Source organism: Elaeis guineensis, chromosome 8, assembly GCF_000442705.2.
Source record: "Elaeis guineensis isolate ETL-2024a chromosome 8, EG11, whole genome shotgun sequence".
NCBI classification, from domain to species: domain Eukaryota; kingdom Viridiplantae; phylum Streptophyta; class Magnoliopsida; order Arecales; family Arecaceae; genus Elaeis; species Elaeis guineensis.
The window spans coordinates 8,026,667-8,051,604 of record NC_026000.2 but is presented as its reverse complement, the minus strand read 5'-3'; the positions used below and the strand labels follow the sequence as shown (position 1 = coordinate 8,051,604).

Genomic DNA, 24,938 nt, shown 5'->3' with positions numbered 1-24,938 from the left:
AGAAGATTCTTCGATGCTTAAGTTAGTCGGAGCTTTAGGAACAATGAGGGAGAATTCTAGCAAGAGAATAGATTTTAAGTCGAGAAAAAGTTTACCAAAAGATCTTCTGCCGTCCTCTTATATAGAGAGAAGGAAATATATGTTACTTTGATTACTGATAATTGTTATAGAGAATCATGGTTCACAATAAGTCATGAGTAATGAGCGATTAAAGGCATTAAGTTGTATGCCACGTTTTGCCGTAACCGTTGGAAGTTTTGTTGAAATTGCCTGACATTTAAAGGACATTAAGCTGGCCCACATTCTGAGTCAAGACTACAGCAATGAGGGCTCTCTCACAGAAAGAGCCAGACATTCAGATGGTGTTTACTGTGGTTTACTTCTACTTATCAAGTGGTGGTCGATGAGTGTATCCGATGTGGATTTCCATAGATGAAGTCCGAGGTGGTATAACCTCATAACGGTTTTGAACCACTGTGAAGTTGAGCTATTATGTGTTTAAAAAGTCAATTATAAACAAATTATTTTGTTTCTTATAATTTGGACTTTTGTTGAAATATCTAAATCTAATATCTTTAGCACTCACGCGTATTTGTACATGCATGATAACGGGTGGCACATGAAGCATGCTTAAACTGAAGAGCTGACCATCATCACTGGGCTTTCCACGGTAGGACAAGTCCCAAAAGTCCATGGAGGAATGGATGTTTCCCGGTCCAAAATCATCGGGCTTTGGATCAAAGTTTTTCCAGCCCACATGGCCTCCCACATTGTAGGGGCAGTTCGGCCTGTTCCAGTCTCACCATGCTTGGTAATGGATCAAGTCCATTAGCTACCAAGAGGCCGACCCTGGCCTAATCAGCAGCAATCACTTGGTGGGCTTCTCAGCGAAAGAAACGTCATTCTGCGTGTGATGACCAATGCCATTCGAGGGCAAATGCTTCGAGCTAGAAGATGGGAAAAAGAATGTTAGCATAAGAGATATGAGGTAGTCATCGGGAGGGAAGTGGAGAGGTTGCTTTCGGTTTTTTCAGTTTGGGTCATCAACACCGGTTCTGGTAGCAACTACCTGTGCTCAAACACAGTTGCAGAAGCACAGACAAAGAGTCCAAAGGCTCAGTATGATTAGAGCCGATCATGGGCCGGATTTAGGCATAGAAATATCAATTTTACGTAGGCCTACTTTCAAGTCCAATTAAAGAAGAATGTAGTTTAGATTCGAGGTCCGGTCCATGATCCACCGAGGGTGTGAGATCTTGTTTGGTGCTGCCCATCTTCAATTCCACAACTACTTTGTGAACACAGGTACCTGGGACCTCAATTGTAACGGTCTCTTTAGAGCTAGATGGTTTATTTGGTGCTATTGGGCGCACGAAACAAGCGATTGACTGTAGTAGATTAGGAGAGGTGTCGTTAGTCAAGCAAACAGAATAACTAAGGCCCATTTCCCCCCTTTTTCGGCTCTAAATTATTGTGCATGCACGATTATGTTGGTGCACATCACTAATCGCTTCTATGTATTGCCCATCCGATCACTGAGATGAGCACAGGATCAAGGAAATCCACGTTAGCACGCCTCAACGATTGGTGGCCTAAGTACACACAATAATTTCTTCTCCTTTGCCGCATCTTTTATGATGGATGACCCCTGCGACATTAACTATTGGATCACGTCCGATGCAGGAGATATGGAGGAAGGACTCCTGTCCTTTCCTGCTCCTGTATAAATACTGTATCCAGAAAATTGCTTTTGTTAGGCCCATCCATGGCACAAACATCTATTATAAGAGAAGGAGACGTGCGCAACTTCTAACGTGGTTTTTATTCATCCTGCATTTTTGGATCAGACATTCTTTTTTTAACAAAAGGGCCACTTTACTGAAAAGAAAAAAAAGAAGGGGGGAAAAAAAAAAAAAAGGGCCATACGTCAATAATACTTTCAGACCCATACTTGTACCATGGTGCTTACTCTTTCTGCGCTCGTAGTGCTTCGCGAAGAACAGGAGCAATAATGAGGCAGCCATCAGTGTCAAATTTCACTTGGCCTGCAGGAGCTGGACCATGACGCTGGAGTGTTTTGCAAGCAAAGGTTATGAACTATTGGACTCAGTCCCACGTTACATTGTAGTGGATTTGCTGGTAAGTAAAATTAATCGCGCACCGCGCGCGGCGCAGCAAATCGCGCACCACGTGGTGATTCGCTCTCGCACGGGATTGATAAAAAAAATTAAAAAAAAAATTTCTGTCGACGTCTACGGGTCCAGATAGTAATCTCCATGCTCCATTGAGGTATGGTCGGCCCAATACCATTTGGCTTTTAACATAAGCGAGGCGAGAAAATTTTTATGCACCACGGGCAACATAAAAAATCCAACATGAAATACGTGATTTAGTTATCATTTTTTAATATATATTTAATATTTATAATTTTATTTTTTTATTTAAAAATTTTATATAATAAAAATATTTTTATTATTTGAAAAATATTATGACATTCTGGACATATTAAGACTCCCTATGCGCAGTATGTTATAATATGGCTCAAAAAATTATGATATTTTATAGTATATTATGACATCAAATTATGATTTTTTGTATTTAGGATCTCATAATATGATCCAAAATATCATAATATGGCCTAGAATGCCATAATATAGATTGGGCATTTTTATCCAACTACTTTTCAATATACATTTAATGCATGTAGTTCCATTTTTTTGCTTGAAAATTTTGAACAATGAAAATGTCCCTACTCTTTGAAAAAAAATTATGATATCCTGCGTCAAAATTTTAACTTTCTGCATGCAAGATGTCATGATATGGACATAAAATGTCATATTTTTTTTCAAAGAGCAGAGAAATTTTTGTTATTCAAAATTTTCAAATGAAAAAACAGAACTAAAGACATTAAATGTATTTTAAAAAGTGACAGCTAGGTGGATCAATCACCTAAAACGATGCATTTATGTTGGATTTTTTGCACCGCTCGCGATGCACAAAAAATTTTTCTAAGAAAGGCCTTTATGTAATGGGCTAGATTACATGATATGGTCATGCCAAAGATCTTACCAACTTGCGAAATTCTCTATGTATTATGGGTGGTGTAAAAAATTTGACGTGGAGTGTACCGTCTAATCCGATTGATCGACGTAGTCATCATTTTCTAACATATATTTAATATTTACAGATCAATTTTTTTGTTTAAAAATTTTATATGATGAAAATATTTTTATTATTTGAAAAAATTATTATATTTTATATCTATATTATGACATCCTATGTCTATAATATGTAGAGAATGTCATAATTTTTCTAAAGAACAGGAGTATTTTCGTTATTCAAAATTTTTAAACGAAAAAATCGTGATTGAACAAAAATATCTCTTTTATATTATGATATCTGAGTTCATGTCATGGCATCTTGGATTATATTACGTCAGAAAATCTCATAAATTTTTTAAAAAATAAAAATATAAATTTTTTAAATAAAAAAATAATTTATAAATATTAAATATATATTTAAAAATGATGACTATCTAATCCAAACGGATGAAACGGTACATTCGATTTTCTGCACCATCCTCGATGCACGGAGAATTTCTCTTACCAACTTTGTTAGCTGTCCCCTGCAATTTGTTTCTGCATTCGGATTTTTTCTGTTTCTGGTTCGGATTTCCAGGGTCCCGAGGCGAGTTATCGTTTCTAAAGATTGGGAGCGTTTTTATCGCATGGGCTTCTTTGGTTGCATTTATGGCGGGGAGGAGGTACCATGGGCAATTGGGAATCTCAGGGTTTTGAGATTTTGTTTTGAGGGCTCTTTTGCGTCGATACTGCCCCATTGTGGGGATTTGGAGGTGTTCTTTTGTTTCTCTGCGTGAGTGCCGTGATTTAATCCAATTCATTTGTTTTTCCAGGGATTTTCCTTTTTCTTTCTTTATTCTCTTCTGTTGTCCAAGTTTAGACCACCTCCTTATTTTGTATATCTACCTTTCTAGGGCTTTGGAAGTTGAAGGAATCAAGACTGTAAGAGGCTTTGGTGGATCCGTATTAATTCTGGGGAAAAGAATGATTCCCTTTTGGGATCTTTGGAAGGAAAAGGAGGAATTTACTCGTTCTTGCTTCGCCAACAATCTTGTTTGTGATCTAGGTTTTTGAAGAAGGTTGAATTGGACTTTTTTTTTAAAAGAGAAAAAAAAAAAGAAGAGCTCGCAAAACAAAACCATAAGATGATCTGAACCCTGAAATCAAAAGTGGCCTCAAAGGAACCAAACGTTGAGGCCTCGGATTCGGTGCTGAAGGCAGCTGCTGCTGATCCACCTGTGGACGAAGAAGATGATGACCGTGATTTCATTACGAATGAAAGGAAGAGGCTGCTGAAGGAGCTGAGGAAGATGGGTATCCATGATGTGGATTTGATACATTGTACGATAAATATTGCGAGAGGATGCTCTTCTTTGACAAGATGATTTCTCAGCCATTGCAGGAAGCGGGTAAATCGGTATCCGAAGGTAAATCCTGATTCAGCTCTTATTAACTTTTAGTTACTTCCTTGAGATGTTTTTCACTCCATTCAAATATCATAGGAATTTTTTCTGTTAGACTCTTAAATCTTTGATGTTGATTTCCTGTTTTTTAATGCTTGTCAATTTATTCAAGAATCCAGTTTATTGTAATGCAATTATTTATACGGGTGCAGTCTTATTCTGGCATGCAATTATTGTTTGAGCTTCCTCTAAGTTAATTGAATATCTAAGGGTATTGACTGCTTTATAGACTTCCCTTGGTGTACTTAATTATATACTAAAAAAAGGGTCATTCTGATGTGCTTTAACATTTTGTTTTAATAAAATTTGTCAACCAAGCTCTGCATCACAAATGCCTTTGATGGGTCTGCAAGCAGGGTTGAACTTTTTTCAAGGCCTTAGGTGTACTACTCTAACTGGCGTGTAATGCATGCCTTCAATCTAGTGAAAGCCAGTAACGCTCGTGCCAAGAATTCTTCGATCTGTATCTTGAAATGTCGAATATATATACTTCTTTTACATCACAACTTAGGAGTGGAAATTGGAAATATCACAATATGCAGTTTGCAGGTTCTGTAAATCCTGGATTTTGGCTCATGGTGAAGTTGGTTCCAAGAATACCAGCCACTTTGTGGTTGAGGTATAAGATCTGCAACTTTAACGTTATAGGCTCAAACACAACAACTTGTGGCCCCTTTTTTTGCAAGCTATGCCAATAGCAAAGTAATTTCTACTTCAAAATATAGTAGGGGATGGAAGCACATTTTCCACTTGATCAGTTGGTTGCAGGGTGATCTTTTTCTGATCTAATGGTGGATACATCAACTTAGAGATTTCCCAGGAGTAAGTTATCTTTATCCACATAGTGATCAAATTGATCATGCACTCACTCGAGCTCGTCCAATACTTTTTCAGTTCAATTCATGGATTTTCGGGTATATTCTTGGTTGCGTCTTTAACATGATTTGCTGGTTTTGTGATTGCATCGCCTATATTCATTATGGTAATTTACTATAGTAGTTGTAAATTAATTTTTTTCCCATAGTTGTAGAAATATCAGCATTAGCTATACAAATGTTAGGTGACTGCTGTCCTCTTTAGGTTCATGATTTATAAGTGACAAGAATAATTCAAGAGGATCCTTGAAACTGGAAGAATAAACCTAATTCCATTCAGTGGACTAATTAGCTAAAGGTTCTTTTTGCTGCCAAAAAAAGGAAAAAGAAAATGTAAAGGTCCTGTGTCTCTCATAACAGAAGATTAAAATACAGTTGTGATCTTTGGTTGGGCTGATGGTGAAGAGAGGTTTTGATTGTTTTTAAGTTTATATTCTGAATGATGAGGACTTTTTTGGGTGGAAGGAAATTATTTGTTTCTTATGCAATCACTGGATGTGGATCATGGAATGAACCAAGATATGGAAGTGCCACTGAATGACTATCCGTATGTTTTGTTAAGTTCTTCAGTGTGCTAGTGTTGGCTATGGGGTCTTTAATCATAAAAACTGCTATTGTTATGGTTCCAATGTAAGGTAGTTTCAGTTTGTTTATGTTAGATTGCTATGCAACAACAAGACACTTATCTTTTAATATTATTATAATCTTATTCTTCTTGAAAAGTCCCTTTTCCTTCAATTTACCTGCTGCTGTAATTTCATTTGTTGTCCTTGTCATTTGTGTTACTCTGCAGTTACTGTGAAAGCTAGTTTAGTTCCAAGCAGTCAAACTGGTTGCATTTTCTATGCATTTGATTCATTCCAACTCTTGATTTTTTCTTGTTTTTATTTGATATTACACATGATACTTCAGTGCTGTGGAGCATTCTCTAAAGCATGACAATCTAGTAAATCATGCTGAATATCTGGTGAATGACTTTCTGGAAGCTAGTTCATCATCATCGTCAGTACCAGTCTGTCCATTTGATGCATCAACATCATAATGCCTAGAAAATGTCCCTCCTCAGGATGGAGTAAGATAAAACAGAACCAATAACCTTGCTTTGTTTTTGATATTATTGAGCATGATTTGTAACAATGATGCTAATTATAGAATATTTCACTTGTTTGTTATTATTAATAGAATCTTAGTGTTATACATATCCTTGCAGGATGACACCTTTTTTTTTTTTTTAATTTTTTAACATAATTTCTAATTCCCTCTACTGTTTGGGTTCTTGATAGTTAGGTGTATTTCGTCTTTATAATGAAAGATGGAGGAGCTCATAAAGCTGTGTCCAAATAGATAGAATAAGACTTGTGGATATTTAGATCCAGGTGATTAATTTAAGCTCAATTTGTTCCAAGCATTGCTTAATAGGGCATCTCAGATGTTATGAGACCTCCATTATTAAGAATTCTGGATATCTGCAGGAATTAAAATTTTACGGTCTTTTGTTATATTGTTTTATCCTTGTCATTATGGACATATTTGGCTATTTCTAGCTTGGCAGGTTATGTTGAAAGTATCACATTTTATGCGTTCAACTACAGAACAAGTCGCCTTCCAAAGTTCATGAAGCATGCAGCCAACAGAAAGTTTAAGCATTTGATAAAAATATTTACAACTATCTGTAATCTGTAGCATCCATGGTCCCATCAATGATATGTCAGAAACTTAATTTGGCATGAATTACTTGAATGAACCATCGAAAAACTATATTAACCATGCAAATACTTGTTACCTTTTGATCTTTAAAGGTCCTGAAGTGTACTTGAACATGATTTGAGATACTAGTTGAATACTGACTTTCTTTTTCTTTTGGCATGAGGTAAATAAATAAATCATTGTTGTCACTTGAAAGTTGCTCAACATTTATTTGTATCTTTGTAAACAAAAAAAGGGAATAAGAAAATGGGTCCTTTGTATCTTGTATTGCTTCTAGTTCCATTCTTATATGTTGTATTCAACTAATCCTATCTGCTAGCACCTTCATTGGATATCTTGGTTACTTGATAAATTTAGTTCTCGTTAACGTAATTCAAGAGTTCATCCATTCAGTCTAGTAACTACATCCTGCTTCTTTAATACTACGATTGACCTCATTGTGTTGACTCTGCCTTTTCAGGTTTCAAGCCCAAGCCAAAGGTTTAAAGGGAGGGGACAGAGGAAGAGAAAACCTTTAGAAGAAGAGCGAAACGGTTCCTCGCAACACAGCTTGTTGCGGTTATTATATTCTTGTCACTGTTGGGAGGGACAAATGGTTCTGAAGATGGTGGTACATATGAAGAAGACTAAAAACTTGCCAGTTTGTGCTGAATTTATTCCACCATACATCAGAAATTATAAATTTGTTGCCGTTGATTTTGTAATCTAATTTAATAAATTTCAATCACTTGTACCGTACATTAGAATTTTGCTGAGCTTTGTCAGTTATGATATAAATTGAAAATTCACTTTTGGGAATGTCAATCTGTGGTTCCAGGTATGAACATAGGAGTAATTGCCATGGGATTTTGGTTTGGCTTTCACGATTGGTTCACGCATGCTTCAGTTAATTTTGACCGCACTTATAGTAGGCTGTGTTATTAAACTGTGGAGTTTTTTCTTTAATCTTTTTGGCTGTCATGTTGCTCTTTGTTCTACTGACTTATTATTCTCACACTAGTTTTCGCTTTCATCCGCATAGGCTTTTAACTACATTTGTGACATTGCATGCTCCTTGTCACTGTATATTCTTTGTTAGTTCAATTGGATAGAGATTCCTAAATTTTACCTTTTTCATTATCGTACGATCTTTTTTGTGCTTCGTGCCTTTTGATTGCATCGATATAGTTGAATAGATGCCCTATTGCAGATACAAATTTTTATATTTTTGTTTTATTTTATTTTATTTTATTTTATTTTTGCTACATAGTTCATGAGATAGCATTTTGGATGCATTAATTTATATAAAATAGACAAAAAATGTCACCAAACAACATGATAATGCTTGATTTCTACCAAAAACACAAATCCCATACTTGATCTTTTCTGAATCTAATGTCGGGCATGTTGTAGAGTTTTAATTGGATTTAGGTTTCGATTGGATCTCGCAAATATATTGTGTGTTTCGATATGGACATGATCGATTGCAACCCAAACCTGGCCGGTAATCCCACCTAGTATATCAAGGGGGTAGCTGATCATATGAGGTTCCTGGCGTATCCCTTGGTTATTGGGTCCCATCTCATATTGCTTTGAGGGCCTTATAGCCATTATGGTTTGAAACGTCTGATAAAGTGTGATTGCTACTTGTAGTTTCAGAAGATTTTTGTCGTGTCAAAGTCTATTGGTAGATTTATACCTACCCCACCCCCCAACCAAAAAAAGGTCTATTGGTAGATACAAATCACGGATGGGCTTCGTCAACTCCTTTTAGGCCACCGGACACTTGTCTTGGTGTTGCCCAGATGATTTGGACTGGGTGGCCTACTGTGTTTGCAAGTACAGTACATGAAGCTTAATTATTTTTGAGTCGCAATATGATGTTCAATTCTAACCGGAATTTTAGACATTTTCATGTGTAAATATTAATGAGAGAGGTGCCAACCAGATGATAACTAGGGAGCTGTTAGGCACTATCGTTATTTTTATTTCTTAGGGTAAGGAAGGGTAACTCATTCACTTATCAAAATAAAAAAACATTCCTTTATATTTAATTTTTTATGTTTCACTATATATTAGTGATGTACCGCATGGATGTTAACGTTGGAGACGACATTTGCATGCAACACCTACCATTTATTGCATTTTATTTTTATTTTCTTAAAATAAATTTTTGCCGCAAAAAAATTTAAAAATGATAAATATTTTTTAAAAATGAAAAATTTTATGATATATTATTTAGTTTAGTTTAATCTTATTATTTGATTTTTGAAAATAAAATAGAGAATAAAAATAATGTTAAATAGATGAATTCTAAGCCAGTTATCCATGATAATGATAATGAACTAGAACTATATGTGGGTTGAGATATAGGTAGAGACATCGAATCATTTTAGGATGCTACTTATTTTTGATTTTTTATTTATTGACAATCTTAGATAGAAAAGCATATGAAGAATTGAATATATATAGGTAGATAGATAAATAAAAATATATGATGTCAATTTTATTATTATATATTTTTTTATAAAATTAATTTTTACCGTCAATTATTTTTCTATCTGCGTGGATTGTGGATTTCTAAAAGGTTATCACAAGTTGCACCATTCCACTATGGGAACTCAAACCAACCTCTTTTTGCTGTTTTCTCTCCTCTTCTCCAAACTCCCACCAATCCCGTCTCGTTTGTCCGGTGATCTGAAGCAGCTGGCCCCTATGATTGCAAGCCCAGCCACCACACTCGCTTCTAGATTGGAACCATCATTGCCACCCAAAAACCCCACCCTCTCTCGCTCGTGCGCTCTCATCATTCCCAGTACACGTGCGATGCGATGCCACGTGTGTCGGCCCATGGCGAAGACAAATATGCGGTCCGACACGTGATGCCCCAGCCGTCCGTAGCATCACCGGGGAAAGGGGGTCGTTCAGAAAGGACAAGGGCCTTCTGTCCTGAATTCTCGACACCTGGCTTCGTATATATCTACCACGTGTCCCGGAGGGCCCCGCCCCAAGCCTCCTTCTGCGATACTCTATCCCGATCAGATTACAGTAGAGAGAAGACTCAGAAGAGGCCCGAGGTCGAATCTCTGCCGCTCATCGTACGGTCCTGATCTCATAACGTCACCGCCCGGCATTTAATTCCGCCGTATGGCTCTCGCCCCGCCCACCTGGGCCCACCATTCGATCTAAAATTACGTATGTACCCTTGTCGTCCTGCCCTCTCAAGGCGTTACTCTCGAGGAAATTAAATAATTGATAAAGGAAACTAGTCGTAATTAAGTCCCTCCTAATGGTTGAAGAAGTCCCCTTAATTATATTTAATCTTAATTAGGTAATTACTAAATAAGTCGCCCAGGATTTCAGAAAACCATTGCAGTGTACCAATAATACTCCTCTCTTTTATAAGATTCCCAATTCTGCCACGCATCAAGACCAGGTCTGAAGCCATCATCGCGGTCCATTCAGTGTTCCTTCCGGTGTAACGCGGGGGACGTTGGGGAGGGTTTGCTTAGGGGGCAGTTGGCTCATTCGGTCGCTCTGCCGCAGAAATTTCCAAAAGCCCGGCAATTGAGGGTTTTAGAAGTGACATTCTGGGTTTCGAGCATAGAAAGAAATAAAGAGAGAGAGAGATAGAGAGAGGCCGTGAGACCGAGCGAGAAGGCCTCCGTCTCGTTTCCTCTTTTTACCTCTTTCTTTGAGTCGAGAGTGGAAAGGGAACAAAAGGTTCAAGAAATCACTGTTCCTGGATTCTTGGCGGTCCCGCGAGTGCTAGGGTTTCTCCTCGCCAAGGAAGCAGGTGAGGATCCTCTCTTCTTGTTCCCAGTCGATTCTTTCTGCTATCGAATATGGTCTTAGGGTTCGCTAATCAGCTCTTGTTGCTGGGTTCTTTGCGGTTTCTTTGCCCTCGGAGCGTTTGTTTGATTCTTCAGGGTGTTAATTGGGTTGGAGGCATTAGAGATGGTGGTCTCTTTCTTGGGTTGTTCGCTTGGAGCCTTTGGGAGTGGGACAACGTCTTTTCTTTCTTTGTTTCGTTTCCTTTGGGTGTCGGTTTCTGATTTTGGGGCGCATGGAACGTTTGGTGTGATCAGGATGTGGAAATCTCTTTTGAGTTGTAGAACTTGTGCTGTCAAAAGGGTTTAGTCTCTATTATTCTATATATTGGGGTATCGAAAGGTTTGTTGATTATGAAATTTAGGTATATTGTAAGATAGGCGACTTCTTTATTGCCTCAGGTCTTGGATATGTTATAGATTAGATTTGATGAATGTACTTCCAGCCTGTTATGATTGACTTTTTCCTTGTTTCTACAATTGGATCCTCTGCCACTCTTTTGTTCTGTTTCCCAGCAATAGTTACAGGTTATGGTCTTATGTAACACAAATGGAGGACATCTCCGTAGCCTAGTAGTATGGATGATTTTCCTTTTATAGTGATTTGTGTAGATTCCCTGCCTCTCAATACATGAGGGGCACTTGTGCTATCAATTTCACTATTTCACTAAAAATAGTTTTCCTAGCTAATGTTCCTTGTTTCCCTATGAAACTTTAGTTCTCAATGAGTAAGCTCACACTGATCAGTGCGCTGCTAAGGATATGGCGAGGTCTGAGTTCTGATCAATGATGACCAATTATCATGCTGAGAGGTTCCTTCTGTTTGTGGCACTGCACGTAAGAATTCTTTCCTAAGTGCACTTTCTGGTTGCCGATATTCTGCACTTGTTTCTCCTTTGAGGGAATCAGTCAGTCACTTTTATATTTGTAGAATAACAAATTTTTTGTGAGTTTGCTAGCTTTCTCTTTCAAAACTAAACATGTTAGTGAACCTGCTGAAGTTGTTGATGTAATTGTTGGCTAGTTTATGTGGATGACTGATGTTTATTTCCTGTCTTTGTGGTGTATATTTGTCTTGCCAGGCATTTGATCCCCTATTCGAATCAATTTTCGTGTGAATATGTAAATGCACATCAACTGGTGTGACTGTACTGCAGCATTGAAGTTTTAGGCCGTTATATACAAAATTTAAGTGGAGTTCACAGGAATTATAACCAAAAGCAGCAAGGAGTGACATGATTGCCTAACAGTGCAAAAAAATCTGATGTTACAAATATTTAGAGGCTGTTGTAAAATAACTAGCTTCTGGAAATAAATGGCGACAGAGAATCCGTTGAGATTATTAGGAAGCACTGATGCTGGAAACTGGCCCGTGAGCAAGGATACTGCAACATTTTCTTCGTCTACAGGTAGTGTAGCTGCAGAAGATTTGGGGCTTCTTTTCAAGGGGCACAGATATCATAGAAACAGAAAGACTGCTGGCCCTAGCCGCAGTGGAAGTGCGCCTCCCAGTGTGGAAGGTTCTCGTGCAGCATTTGATATCCTGAAAGACCTGCAATCCTCTTGTGTTGATGGTAGCTTGGAAAACTTAGGCAACACATTTGGAGATTCTGAGTCGGAAGAGCAAAGCCGTGCCCATCCAGCTTATTTAGCATACTACTGCTCCAATGTGAATTTAAACCCAAGGCTTCCTCCACCTCTTACCTCACGGGAGAACCGGCATCTGATGCACCATGTTACTGGGTTTGGGGACAGTTGGAGAATGCCTTCCTTTGATGACAGCAGCAATGCGTCCTTGTTTATCTCTCGACCTACCCTCTCTACCCATAAGGAGGAACCTGAAGATGATAGGTCACCTAGACTAGAAACTAACAATTGGCAGGACAAAAATGCTGATATTATACCAGGACAATTCACATCACCTTTGCAGGGGCGCCATAAAAGCCTTGTAGATTTGATACAGGTAATGTACTTATCTAGTTAGTAAATTTTCTGGCATGCTTCTTATGTAAATGTTTACCTATCTTGCGTTAACAAAGACATAATATTTGTCTTTTATGAAATATGTCACTTTGTGTTCTTTTCAGCATCAGATATCCTGTTTGTGATCTAGATTTTTGGTCTTGAAACAAATTTTGGCCTGACGAAGGTTGAAAAAATCATTGCTTCATACATTTCAGATGGTTTTGGCTGAGATAATGTGTAAGAGAACATGTTACATTATATTGAAACCAGAAGTAATCAGGATTCTTTTAACAATTTGACAATTGTTGGACCATGACTTAAGCAAATAACAAATGTTTAGCTTTTTAGCATTTTTATCATGAGTCATAGTAATTGCATATGTGGTGACTAATCAAGTTAGTCTAAATTGGCAATGTGAATTTTTACGATAAAATTATATTTTACTGATATTCATGTGATCAACCTGGATCATCTATCAAATCATTATTGTTATATAGTCATACATTGTGTTATTGTTTATATATTTTTGAGGATTCGGACTGATTCCAACTAAAATAATATACTATGGAATAAAGCAAAATTAAAACTGCCTGCTTTCATCCATAACCATATATTCCTTATGAAACTGCACACGTTTTGTTTGAAATGAACCTAACCGGGGGTTAAAATATGTATATACCTTGTTTTGGTAGGTCAGAACTGAAACATTTTATGAAAACATTTCTTTTCTGGCTGAACATTTTGGAACCATGAATCAGTTGTCATCTGCTTACCATGTGCTCATTGACTGTGGTGATTGCCATAATTGCAATGTGAAGTAAGGTATGGTCAGATTCTATATATAAAATTTTGTCCTAAAGCTTGAAGATAGGTCTTTTTGGACACACTATTTATAGATCAGTTTTGATACATTGTTACCCGTAAATGTGGATATGGGTTATGGTTTAACAATTTGGATATTTGAGGCTTTGCTACTTTAATCTTTCAGGAGGATTTTCCTCGGACTCCATCTCCTGTATATAATAATCAGGCTTGCTCATCAAGTCGCAGGATGGAAGAAAAAGCCGCTGATTCAGATGGCTTTGTCAACCTTGTGCATGATTCTTCTAATACAGAGTTGAAAACATTCACTGTGGGGGGTCGTGCTTGTACACCTATCCCAGCCGTGCATTCAATCAACTCAATGTCAAATGGCGATCTTGCTGCAGTCTCAGTTCCATCATCCACATCCTCTAGCAGAACAGTAAGCCCCCACTCAAGCCTAAGAGGAGGCTCAAGCAGTGATGATACCAATTTGGATGGGGGTGTTGTACCTAGTGGTTTGGTTGGTTCAAATATTGGCAATGTCAAAGATGACATTAAGAGTTTAAAGATATCTAATGATGGACACGGAAATCAGCGTGCATGGCAACATCCTCAACAAATTGGCTTGCATGCACAAGGCTCATCTCAACCACAGATTGATCAGTCTCAAATAATGCCTCAAGGAGTGCATCATCCTCCTGCGGATCATTTTTCTCATGGGCAATCAAAGTCATCCTCAGTTGAAGTACAGCCAGTACTGCAGTCCACTGGCATCACACCACCTTTATATGCTTCTGCATCTGCTTATGGAACTCCATATTATCCTAATTTGCAACCTTCCAGCCTATTTCCTCCTCAGTTTGGCATAAGTGGATATGCATTTAACACCCCAGTCTTGCCACCATTAATATCTGGCTATCCTTCTCATAGTGCTATTTCTGTGCCATTTGACAGTCCTGGGAGTCCAAATTTCAATGCTAGAGCTTCTGGAGTTGCCACTGGGGGGAATGTTGTTCCTGGAGTTGATTTACAACACTTCTATAAGATCTATGGACAAGTTGGTGTAGCAGTGCAGCCTACTTTTCCTGATCCTTTATATGTGCCTTACTTTCAGCATCCTTCTGTAGACACATATGCTGGTGCGGGTTCGTATGATGCAATGGTATCCAGGGGAAATGCCATTGGAAGCACACTGGTTAATTATGATCCACATAAAGGGCCATCATTTTCTCCATATTCACCTGATCAGAGGCTCCAGATTGTTAGTACTGGTGGTGTGAATGCATCGAATGCTAGAAAAGGGGGAACTGTTGGTCCTAATTATTTTGGAAGCCCTCCAAATATGGGTGTGCTAATGCCATACCCAACCTCTCCACTAGCTAGTCCAGTATACCAAGGATCACCTGTGGCTGGTACAAACTTTTCAGGAAGGAGAAATGATAATATTAGGTTGCCATTCAGCTCTGGAAGAGCTGCAGGTGCTTGTTCTGGATGGCAGGGAGAAAGGGGGCGTGAGAAAATTGATGATGCAAAATCATATTCTTTCCTGGAAGAGTTAAAATCCAGCAAAGCTCGTAGATATGAGCTATCTGATATTGCTGGACGCATTGTTGAATTCAGGTAAGTCATTATTTCTGGATCCTTTTGATTTTGTTCTCATCTTGACCTCATGGTTGGAGCTATAATAAATTAGTAGAATAATTGATCATATATTTTTGGCATCAGTGCCGACCAGCATGGGAGTCGATTTATTCAGCAAAAGTTAGAAACCTGTAGTATGGAAGAGAAGGCATCAGTCTTTAAAGAGGTTCTTCCACACGCTTCAACATTGATGGTTGATGTTTTTGGGAATTATGTTATCCAAAAGGTATAATGCTCTGATGTGTATTTTTATTTTAAATAATAATTTTATTATAAAATGATTATTTGGTGGTTTCATCATTGTGGAATGCTTGAAAATTTGTTTATGGATGTGATAAGGTCTCGTTGCTCAACTTTTTGTCTTTACAGTTTTTTGAGCATGGAAGTTCTGAACAAAGGAAAGAACTTGCGAATAAGCTTGCTGGCCATATCTTGCCATTGAGTCTTCAGATGTATGGCTGCCGTGTGATTCAAAAGGTGCTCTATGCTTCATGCTCTCTTATGACTATCAGTTTTGCAACTCTAATCCTTTTTATTTGGTTTATTAAAATTTGGAGTGTTTTTGGATGCCATGAACGAGTAACATTGTGAAAAAATTTAAACCCTCATTTGAATGTAAATAGATTGGCAATATGCATTAATTTTAGAAATTTACAATGAATGTTTAAGGTATCTAGAATTGACAATTGTTTTACTGATTCATAGTTAAGTAGGTTGTTGAAACTAATCAATTTCCGTATTTCATGTGGCTATGAGAATAGCTCTACCTTTGAAAATTTAGGGATTTTTATCTGCAGAAACCAGTAAGTGTGTAATGTTCTCAAGGCGAAGGCGAAGCTCAACCATCATGCCTCACCTACTCAAGGCAAAGCCCTTTTGCTTAGGTGCTTAAAAGGTGTACCTTTTTAGCACCTTAAAACAAGGCCATGCTCAGAAAAATACACCTTGGAACTTTTAAATCTCAGCCATTGATCATGATCAAAATTTGGGGATTTGTGGCCAAAAGGAGAAACATACAAAGAGGGAAATAGGTGAACTTCAAGAGAAAGAGGTGGATTAGGGTTTCCAGTGCCTGATCGAGTGAAGCTTATGGATTTAGGGCTTAGACCAGCTGACTGAAGCTTCTCCATGTCTGATTCTTCCACCTTGTAAGTCAAGCGTGCCTTTTTAGTGCCTTGGAAAAAAACCAGACAGAAAAAAATGTGCCTCAACACTTTAAGATTTCAGCCATTGATCATGATCAAGATTTGGGATACAAAGGGAGAAAGATAGAAAGAGGGAGATAGGAGGACATCAAGAAAAAGGTGGATTAGGGTTTCGAACATGGCTTTAAATACTGTTATGGAACCCTGTACCATTTTTCTATCAGAACAGTGTGGTATCAGTACCGAATTTGATGTCTTTAAAAACCATTAGTATTGACTAATACAGTCAGTATGGAACCACTGGTACCGACCAGTACAATCAGGACATAGTGGTACATCCATTTTGGTGTCCTGGCAACCTTATGCCGGAACAGTATGATATCCACATTTTAGCAGTTTTTGAAATAATGGTTTTGACTGCTTGATTGAGAGAAACCAATGGATCTGGGTCTCCAACCAACTGACCAGAGCTTCTCCTTGTCTAATTCTTCATTTGGCAAGTCCTCTCGTGTTTTGGACGTCCTACTTCTTCCTCTTCTTCTTTATCTTCTCTGCTGCTGGCAGTCCATCAGAACTAGGGTAAGCCTTGCTTCTTCATGTTCTTCTTGATCTTCTCTTCTTCTTCTTTGCAGTTGCTGGTCCATCAGAAATTGGAGAATCCTTGTTTCTTCCTCTTATTGGTTGTCTTCTCTTTTCTTCTTGTTTGCTGCTGCTGACCAATCAAAAATAGGGAATGCCCTACTACTTACTCTTCTTGATTTTTCCTTCTTCTTCCTATGATCCTATCTTATTCATCCTCTTCTCCTCCTCTTCTTCTTCCTCTTCCTCGTGTTCCTCCTCCTCCTCCTCCTCCTCCTTTTCTTTAGCTGTTGTTGCTGTTCTTCTTCTTCAGCTGTTGCTCTTTCGCTTCCTCTTTTTCTGCCTTTAGTCGTTCTCTTCCTCCTCTTCCTCTTCTTCAGCTGTTGTTCTTCCTCTTCCTCTTCCTTTTTTTCAGCTATCGCTCTTCCTATTCTTCATCTGTTGTTCGTCCTCTTCCTCCTTTTCTTTTTCAAGGTTTTAAATATTGGTACCAAATCCTGTTTCATTTTCCATTTGATCTTGTACAGTACTAGTACAGATTTTATGTACTGAAACAAAACATTAAAAAAAAAATGGAAAGGAAAAACTACAGTACGGTTGGTCATGTACGATTGTACAGACGTTACGGTTGGTACATATTGATATAGAGGGTTTTGGTATCCGGCACCAATACTGGTGCCGTTGCAACAGTATGTTACCGCTGGTGCCATGATGCCATCCCCTTCCAGCTGTTTTTGAATTGATACTCTCTCTTCGTCTTCTTCTTTAGCTGCATCCATAGCTATGTTTCTATCAATTAGAAATAGAAGAGGACAGAAATTGATAAAATATGTTTAGAATTCATTAAGACACGCCTTGTGTTGTGCCTTGCGCCTAGGCTCCAAGAGATCTTAGCACCTTAGTGCACCTTGAGCCTTTAGCAACTTTGATTGTCTGATTATCTAACTAAAATCACTGAATAATCTGGAAAAGGTAGGTTCCTGTACAATTAAGTGATTAACAAGTCATTGGCTTCTCTTTGCACATAGTGCAAGTATTGGATTCATTGCACTTGGATTTTTGTATGAGCTCAAATATGAAATTTAAGAGTCACATTCAAAGGGGTGGCAATGCTGTCCATACCTAAACCCCCAGCACATGTTGGAACCGAACCTGAACTAGGCTTATATGCCTGCATCCATGCCCTAGTGTGAACTCGACAATAATAAGTATTGGGTATTCCTATGGCTGTTTAGAGAGGAAAAAAAAGAGGGGGTGGGAGGTTAGGGAAGAGTTTGTTAGGCAGGATGGGGGCTGTGGTATGGTGGTAGCTCAAGGCAGAACAGTGAGCGTCAGGTGGAGAGGCAAGGGTGTAATATGTTCTGTATATAAAGAGAGATATGCCATACATGTATCTAAATGATCTAAAGAGCTTTTGGTGGTCTCGTTCCGGAACCCAGGTAAGATGCTGGATCTAATTAGGCTTATTTTCAAGGCCCAAGACATTGAGTAAGGTTAGCAGCTTATTGGTCCTTATAGCCATGGCATTGCATCCGGAACATGGTCTAGGATGGTGATGTGGGACATGACCATGGATGAGGCATTTGGAGGCGCCAAAGCATCTACTGAGAGAAAGTTGGGGTATGATGCTGGTGATTAGGTATGTATGAAGTTAATTGACTTGATATGAAAGAACATGTGTAAAAGCAATCCTTATCTGTGAATATTCATTTGATTATATTTTTAATATTGCATATTCAAAACTATGGAGTGTGCTCTGGAGGTTTTTACTCCTGATTTAAAAGTTTCTACTTGTTAGCATTTCAGAGGTTTGGGGATTTATAAATTTAAGGATTATAGGAGTTATTTTGTTTGGGATACTTCTCTGCAAAGGGAAAATTAGAGCTTAAGAGGGAACATGGGAATTTGGAGGGAGTCATAAAAAAAAAGGGACCATTAGTACTTGTTTGCTTTAAATGTGAAGGAATTTATTTTCAAACTTTTGTTAGTTTAGCCTTTTTGGTTAAAAAGGTTGAATCAAATGAAATAAAATATGAAGCATAATTTCCCTCTGTTTCTGTCAGAGAAAGAAAATCATCAAACTGTATCATTTCATCTGAAGTAACCTAGGTTAATGTATTTTATCTGATTCTAGTTCTGCTCACTGTAGGCCCTAGAGGTCATTGATCTTGATCAGAAAACACAGCTTGTCCTAGAACTTGATGGACATGTTATGCGATGTGTACGTGATCAAAATGGTAACCATGTCATACAAAAGTGCATTGAGTGTGTACCAACAGGGAAAATTGGTTTTATCATTTCTGCTTTTCGTGGTCAAGTTGCAGCACTTTCTATGCATCCATATGGTTGCCGAGTAATTCAGGTAAGAAAAGTCTAGATAATTCCTCACTTTCTACCCACCCTTGTTGTCTTCGAGTTCTCTACCTTGTTTTGTCTTTGATTTTCTGAGGCAGATATTTTCGTGTTATATGATGTAGAGAGTCCTGGAGTTCTGTACAGATGATTTGCAAAGTCAGTGCATTGTGGATGAGATATTGCAATCAGCCTGCCAACTTGCCCAAGACCAGTATGGCAATTATGTTACCCAGGTGATGTCCATTTCACCTTTCCCCACCATGTGTTCTATTTCTGCTGTCAAATTGACAAATAATCTTTCTTTTATCCTGTTGATCCTTATTATTCAGGAAAGATGTTTTCTAATTCTGCGAAGTCCAGATTAGGAATGTTCTCATTTTCTTTCTATTGCAATTCTGGCATTATGGAATGGTCCTGCAATGTATGCTTAGTTTTGTAACTTAAACAATACCTGCGAAGAAGCAAACAGCCTGATGTGTATTTCATTGAAGATTCCATTTAAAGTCCAATTTATCAATTTTGCTGTTGTTTTGTTGTACTAACATGTGGTTTCGGAATGTTTATTGTTAATGCTAAATGATTGACTGGATAATGCTTAAAAACCAAAATTGTTTTACCCTTTTCAATTCTGCATTTACCATTTCCAAACATGGTTTCCTATGCTTGGCGTTGATTTTTTTTTTTTTTTTTTTGAGGAATTGTGGTTGAAGCAAATAGAGTACATATCAGTCATATCTAAACAAATAAATGCGTGACTATGGGCTTGTTTTTGAATCTTAATTAGTTACAGTGAACTTTATTTATCTATTCTTCTATTTATACTAGTATAGTGGTTCAGTTTATTATGAGTCAAAAATAATATGATATGTGCACAAGTATCTCACAATTCTTGTTTCATAACATCTTGGTTATGGTATGACATGGCAACTGCCAACATTCAATCCTTTTGATTTGGTGGCTAGTATTCATAAATTACGTTTGTTCTTCTGAAGGGGGAAAAAGCTTTTGTCCTTTTTTTTTGTCCTTTACATTGCTAAAGGCATGAGTTTTTCACGAGAGGAGAGAAACAAGAAGGTAAAATGTAGGAGCAAAAAAATGTTAATATAAGCCATGTGACCAAACTGTGTCCTAATCTAGAGCAATTGTTGGTTAATTAACTTTCAATTTTGATGCCACCATGTAGCTATAGTTTTTTTTTTTTTTTTTTGATGTTTATTATATGATATTATATGGAAACTTCCAACAGTGAAATACAAGGCTTTATTATATGTGACGCCAATGAGTTTTTCACTTGTCAACAAGCCTCCAGGGGAAAGCAATACCATACCATCTACACATTAATTTTCCGTGTCTGGTCACCTTTATGAAGCCACTTAATATGGATTTCTTGAAATAAAGATGATCTTCCAGCTTTAATTGTGTCCATCCTAGAAGACATCAAACATATTCTCTTTACATTAACCTCATTGTCATGTTAAAATTTACTAATGAACAATCCTGTGCCAGGGGAGAACACTTGGTAGTTTCATGTGGCTGTGTTGGCACTGGCCTTCATGCTTTGCATCATTTTTGGTATAGGGGATGAGAACTTATCTTTCAGTATCTAGATATTCATCTTCTTATGAGCAAACCTCATATGGCCCAAATTTCTCTTTTTTATTATTGATAACCACATTTTATTGCTTCCTGGGATATTGTCATGGTCTGGTTACACCTAAAATCTTGTTTTTTTAAAATTCTGCTGATGTCACCATGAATAGTCTATAAATGTTGAGGTTGAACTAAAAGCAATAAATGCTATAATTTGAGAGGTCAATGTTACCAAACACGTCATTTATCCTATGCATTCATATACCCTCTCTGTGGTTGGATGCAATAGATGGCTCACTAAAATGGAGTACCCAATGATGGCACAAATTTTGGAAACGGTGTGAACGTAGTAGTAGAAAAAACCAGCCAAAAAATATGCCAACAAGTTTTCCACTTTTTAGATTTCATAACGGATATTCATGTGCAGAAAATTTTCTTCTAGAATTCAATGAATTATGCTGTTTGTATGTCCTTGGAACTATAAATATGGATTTGGAAAGGACAGATTCATTTGGGAAGCTAGAGATTGTTTTGATGTTTATCTCATAAGGTGTCTTTGCAGAGCCCCATTTTATTTCTCCTCAATTTTTCCCTCCCCCCCCCCTGCTTCCTGCATTTTATCTTTAGCTTTTAAAGGCTAAAGTGCATCATATTGGTGCAATATACATCTTAAGTACATTTTCCTAAAATTGATTCATCAGTATTATATTTTCAATAGTAGGTTAGGACACCTCATGCTTTACAAGCCTTTTTGAACAGCTAGCCAGCTAATCCATGTGATATATCTCATAAGAAGGGATGAAGAGGGTTCAGGAAGAAGGATGAAGAAGCAGAAGGATTTTGAAATCTGCAGATTTTGCAATCCAAAGATTATATGCATATCATTTATCAGCTTTTTAGGTGGCTGCGAGTTTCCTGAAAGACTTGAGATTCCAGGAGCAATTGCTTCCACCAATTCGCGCCACTTCTCTTTTCCTTCTGTACTTTGTTACTCCAATTAGTGTTGAGGATATGAGTGGACCCCAAATACTAGCTTCTTATTATTGCATTTGACCATTGTGTTGGGATGTCTCATATGTAGATAATAGCACATATTTTAAAATCTGGTGCGTCTTATTGTTATGGAGAAGTATTCTTGAACCAGCTCAGAAACTTTTTTTGATATTTTTCATGTCTGTTTTAATTTGTTTTTATCTTATATTTGAAATGTAAAAAGAAATTATTATTTGTTCAGCACAGCCAAGTCTAATGTAAGTTCATTTACTCGCAGCATGTTTTGGAGAGGGGAAAGCCACATGAAAAAAGCCAAATTATCAGCAAACTAGCTGGACAAGTTGTACAAATGAGCCAGCATAAATTTGCATCTAATGTTATTGAGAAGTGTCTTGAGCACGGTAATACTGCAGAACGGGAGCACTTGATTGAGGAAATAGTTGGACAGAGTGAAGGAAACGATAACTTACTGGTATGCTTGTAGACTTATGAAATATGCCAATAAGAAACCCTAGCAAATCAATTTATGCTTCTCCCTCCCCCCTGAGTGGCACCACAGACTGTTCATTAATTGATGATCGTCATCTGCATATTTTTACAATTATGTAATTAATGCTTGCTAGGACAGATCCCTCTAGAAAATTGAAAAATGTGTTGCTTTTGCTAGTTATGTGGTATGTGTTGTCAGATACTTCCTATTTCATGATCAGTGGAAAAATGGATGAAGAATGATGATGGTTGTCACTTCTTATCACCAAAATTACAGGATAAACCTTATATTTGCTAACAAGAATTATGTGCTCTCATCCTTAATAATCCATGCTAGCATATCAGAAGAGGCCACTGCCAGAATATGCTCTTACAATTTTTTCATGTAGTGGTTATGCTAAGTATTTATACACTGCTGTACCTTGATATAGGCTGTAAATACTGAGCATATAATATACTTATTGTCAAGGATTCAGGTCCCAGTGGGATGTCCCGCGGGACATCGGGACAGGATACCATCCCATGTGTTGGGATAGAGCCGTCCCACTAGCGTCCCAGCATTTCAAACGGGACGTCTTAGAACATCCTCTATCCCAAGTGTCGGAATGGGACAAGACGGCAATACGTCTCGTTTCATGAAAAAATCGGGACAGCTCCGTCCCACAGGATTTAAAACCTTGCTTATTGTGTCCGGGGTATGTTATCCACCATGGTGATCATAGATTAAATGATCCAAGGTTTTGGCCTACTAGTCATCAAAGGCAGCCTGCTGATGTTATTTCAACTGATGCACCATGCAATGTACTTATTGGATGCATTATAGGGACTAGTTATAGATGCAGCACAATGTAGCATGTAATCTTTGTATTTGTGATATGTTATCCACCATGGTTATCTTATATTAAGTGATCCAACTTTCGGCCTATAAGTTATCAGAGGCAACCTGCTGATGTTATGTGACTGATGCATCATGCGCCATACTTACTGAATTCATTTTGGGACCTAGTTACTATTCAGCATGCATGAGCATCAATGTTTCATATAAAGATACTTTTTCAATTCCAAAACAGCTTCACTTAATATTTAAGAGTTATATAATGCTTCAACTCACTGTATCCTGAGGTGAAGGTGTAAAAGGTTTATGGTTTGATTAAACAGATGTAATGTGATCATTTATTTTACCATGTAATTTAAAGAAGCATCAAGATACCCTCACTTTCTTTCCTCCATTTCGTTGATGAATTTATTGGAATCTGTTTATTATCTCTCTCCTCAATCCTTTGTTGGCAATGCTTCAAGAGGTTTAGAAAATTAATTGACATTTTATAGTATCCAACAATAATTTTTCTACGAGTCCTTTTCTGTTCTGATAGCATATCTTTGCACACTTCTTCTATTTTCTTTTTTTTACTGTAATTGTACAATGGAACAACCGCTGCTGTGCTGTACGTAAGTTCCACGTGGCCTAGGATAATAAAATGCATTTTGTGGAATTTTCTTGTGCTTTATATTACATGAATTCTTTACGGTCCCTTAACGGTTTTGAAGTTTTTATATGCTGGCATTTATCCTGTAGATAATGATGAAGGATCAATTTGCAAACTATGTGGTTCAGAAGATCCTTGAAACCTGTTCTGATAAACAGCGTGAAGTTTTGCTTAATCGCATAAAAGTTCATCTGCAAGCCCTGAAGAAATACACGTATGGGAAGCATATTGTTGCTCGGGTTGAACAGCTATGTGTTGAAGGTGTGTACTATTTTCTTCATGTTAAAATCTTGGTTTCTATATTGATATTTTTAAAATGTTGGTTGTGTAAAGTAGCTTTTAGCTTTTTACTAATCCTATTAGTCATTTTGTCGCCCATGCAGAAGCCCCTGCGTCTGAATCATGAAAGTTTAGCTACAGTAGACACATCACCGATCAATATGTTGCATTAGGTGGAGCTCACATAAGTGCTCTTAGCTTATGCTCATACTGGAAAGAAACCAAATCCTGGAGATTCTCCCTTGGAAAATTTTCTTAGGAGCAGCTTGAAACTGCCTTCAGAATGTTCAAGTCAGGGCTTGTAGTGTAGGTAGTTTGATACTGTAAAGCTAGTAGATTGTGTTCTATATGTGTTATGACTTATATAAGGTGGTATGGTAAATGTATTTATACAATATCTAGTTTGGACCGCATTGTGTGGAGGGTATGTTCATCCATTAGTTTCCCTTAATTCTATAAGAAATTGGACACAGATACCGATCTCTCTGACCTGGAAGCATAGATGATATATCAGGATATAATTTGTCGAATGCGTGCAGATCCTTGGTCACGTGCAGTGCGCTGTGCGCACCATCCATTGCACGCTGGATGGTGCGTGCGATGTCCTGCACCGCTGCTATGCATGCAGTGCGCATAGCAGTAATGCAGGGCATCGCAGGCACAGCAGAGGATCCCCG

The 24,938-nt window shown here is 37.7% G+C and overlaps 1 protein-coding gene and 1 long non-coding RNA gene across 5 annotated transcripts; both read left to right on the top strand.

Annotated features, from left to right (window-relative positions):
• Positions 1 to 3,560: 3,560 nt before the first annotated feature.
• Positions 3,561 to 7,923, top strand: LOC105050439 (uncharacterized). 2 transcript variants are annotated; one of them, XR_012143155.1, is made up of 4 exons: positions 3,561 to 3,873; positions 3,995 to 4,507; positions 6,331 to 6,490; positions 7,586 to 7,923. It is a non-coding gene; the product is annotated as an uncharacterized lncRNA (long non-coding RNA). The 2 variants fall into 2 exon arrangements; XR_002165284.3 differs by lacking the exon at positions 6,331 to 6,490.
• A 2,731-nt stretch (positions 7,924 to 10,654) lies between these two features.
• Positions 10,655 to 24,735, top strand: LOC105050440 (pumilio homolog 5). 3 transcript variants are annotated; one of them, XM_073261904.1, is made up of 11 exons: positions 10,655 to 10,900; positions 11,682 to 11,771; positions 12,017 to 12,897; positions 13,888 to 15,323; positions 15,429 to 15,570; positions 15,714 to 15,821; positions 19,218 to 19,430; positions 19,546 to 19,656; positions 22,284 to 22,478; positions 24,072 to 24,243; positions 24,366 to 24,735. In XM_073261904.1, exons 3-11 carry the CDS (start codon positions 12,250 to 12,252, stop codon positions 24,386 to 24,388), a joined length of 3,048 nt encoding a protein of 1,015 aa, XP_073118005.1. In that variant the 5' UTR covers positions 10,655 to 10,900; positions 11,682 to 11,771; positions 12,017 to 12,249; the 3' UTR covers positions 24,389 to 24,735. The 3 variants fall into 3 exon arrangements, with proteins under 3 accessions (XP_073118005.1, XP_010928760.1, XP_010928761.1); XM_010930458.3 differs by having other exon boundaries at positions 11,653 to 11,771; XM_010930459.3 differs by lacking the exon at positions 11,682 to 11,771.
• Positions 24,736 to 24,938: the final 203 nt, after the last annotated feature.

Bases quoted from the DNA above. Each gene is read 5' to 3' on its own strand.
- LOC105050440 (XM_010930459.3), top strand. From the start codon at position 12,250: ATGGCGACAGAGAATCCGTTGAGATTATTAGGAAGCACTGATGCTGGA. The intron at 19,657-22,283 runs GTGATGTCCATT...ATTTACTCGCAG, and splicing joins ATGGCAATTATGTTACCCAG to CATGTTTTGGAGAGGGGAAA. The intron at 22,479-24,071 runs GTATGCTTGTAG...TTTATCCTGTAG, and splicing joins AAGGAAACGATAACTTACTG to ATAATGATGAAGGATCAATT.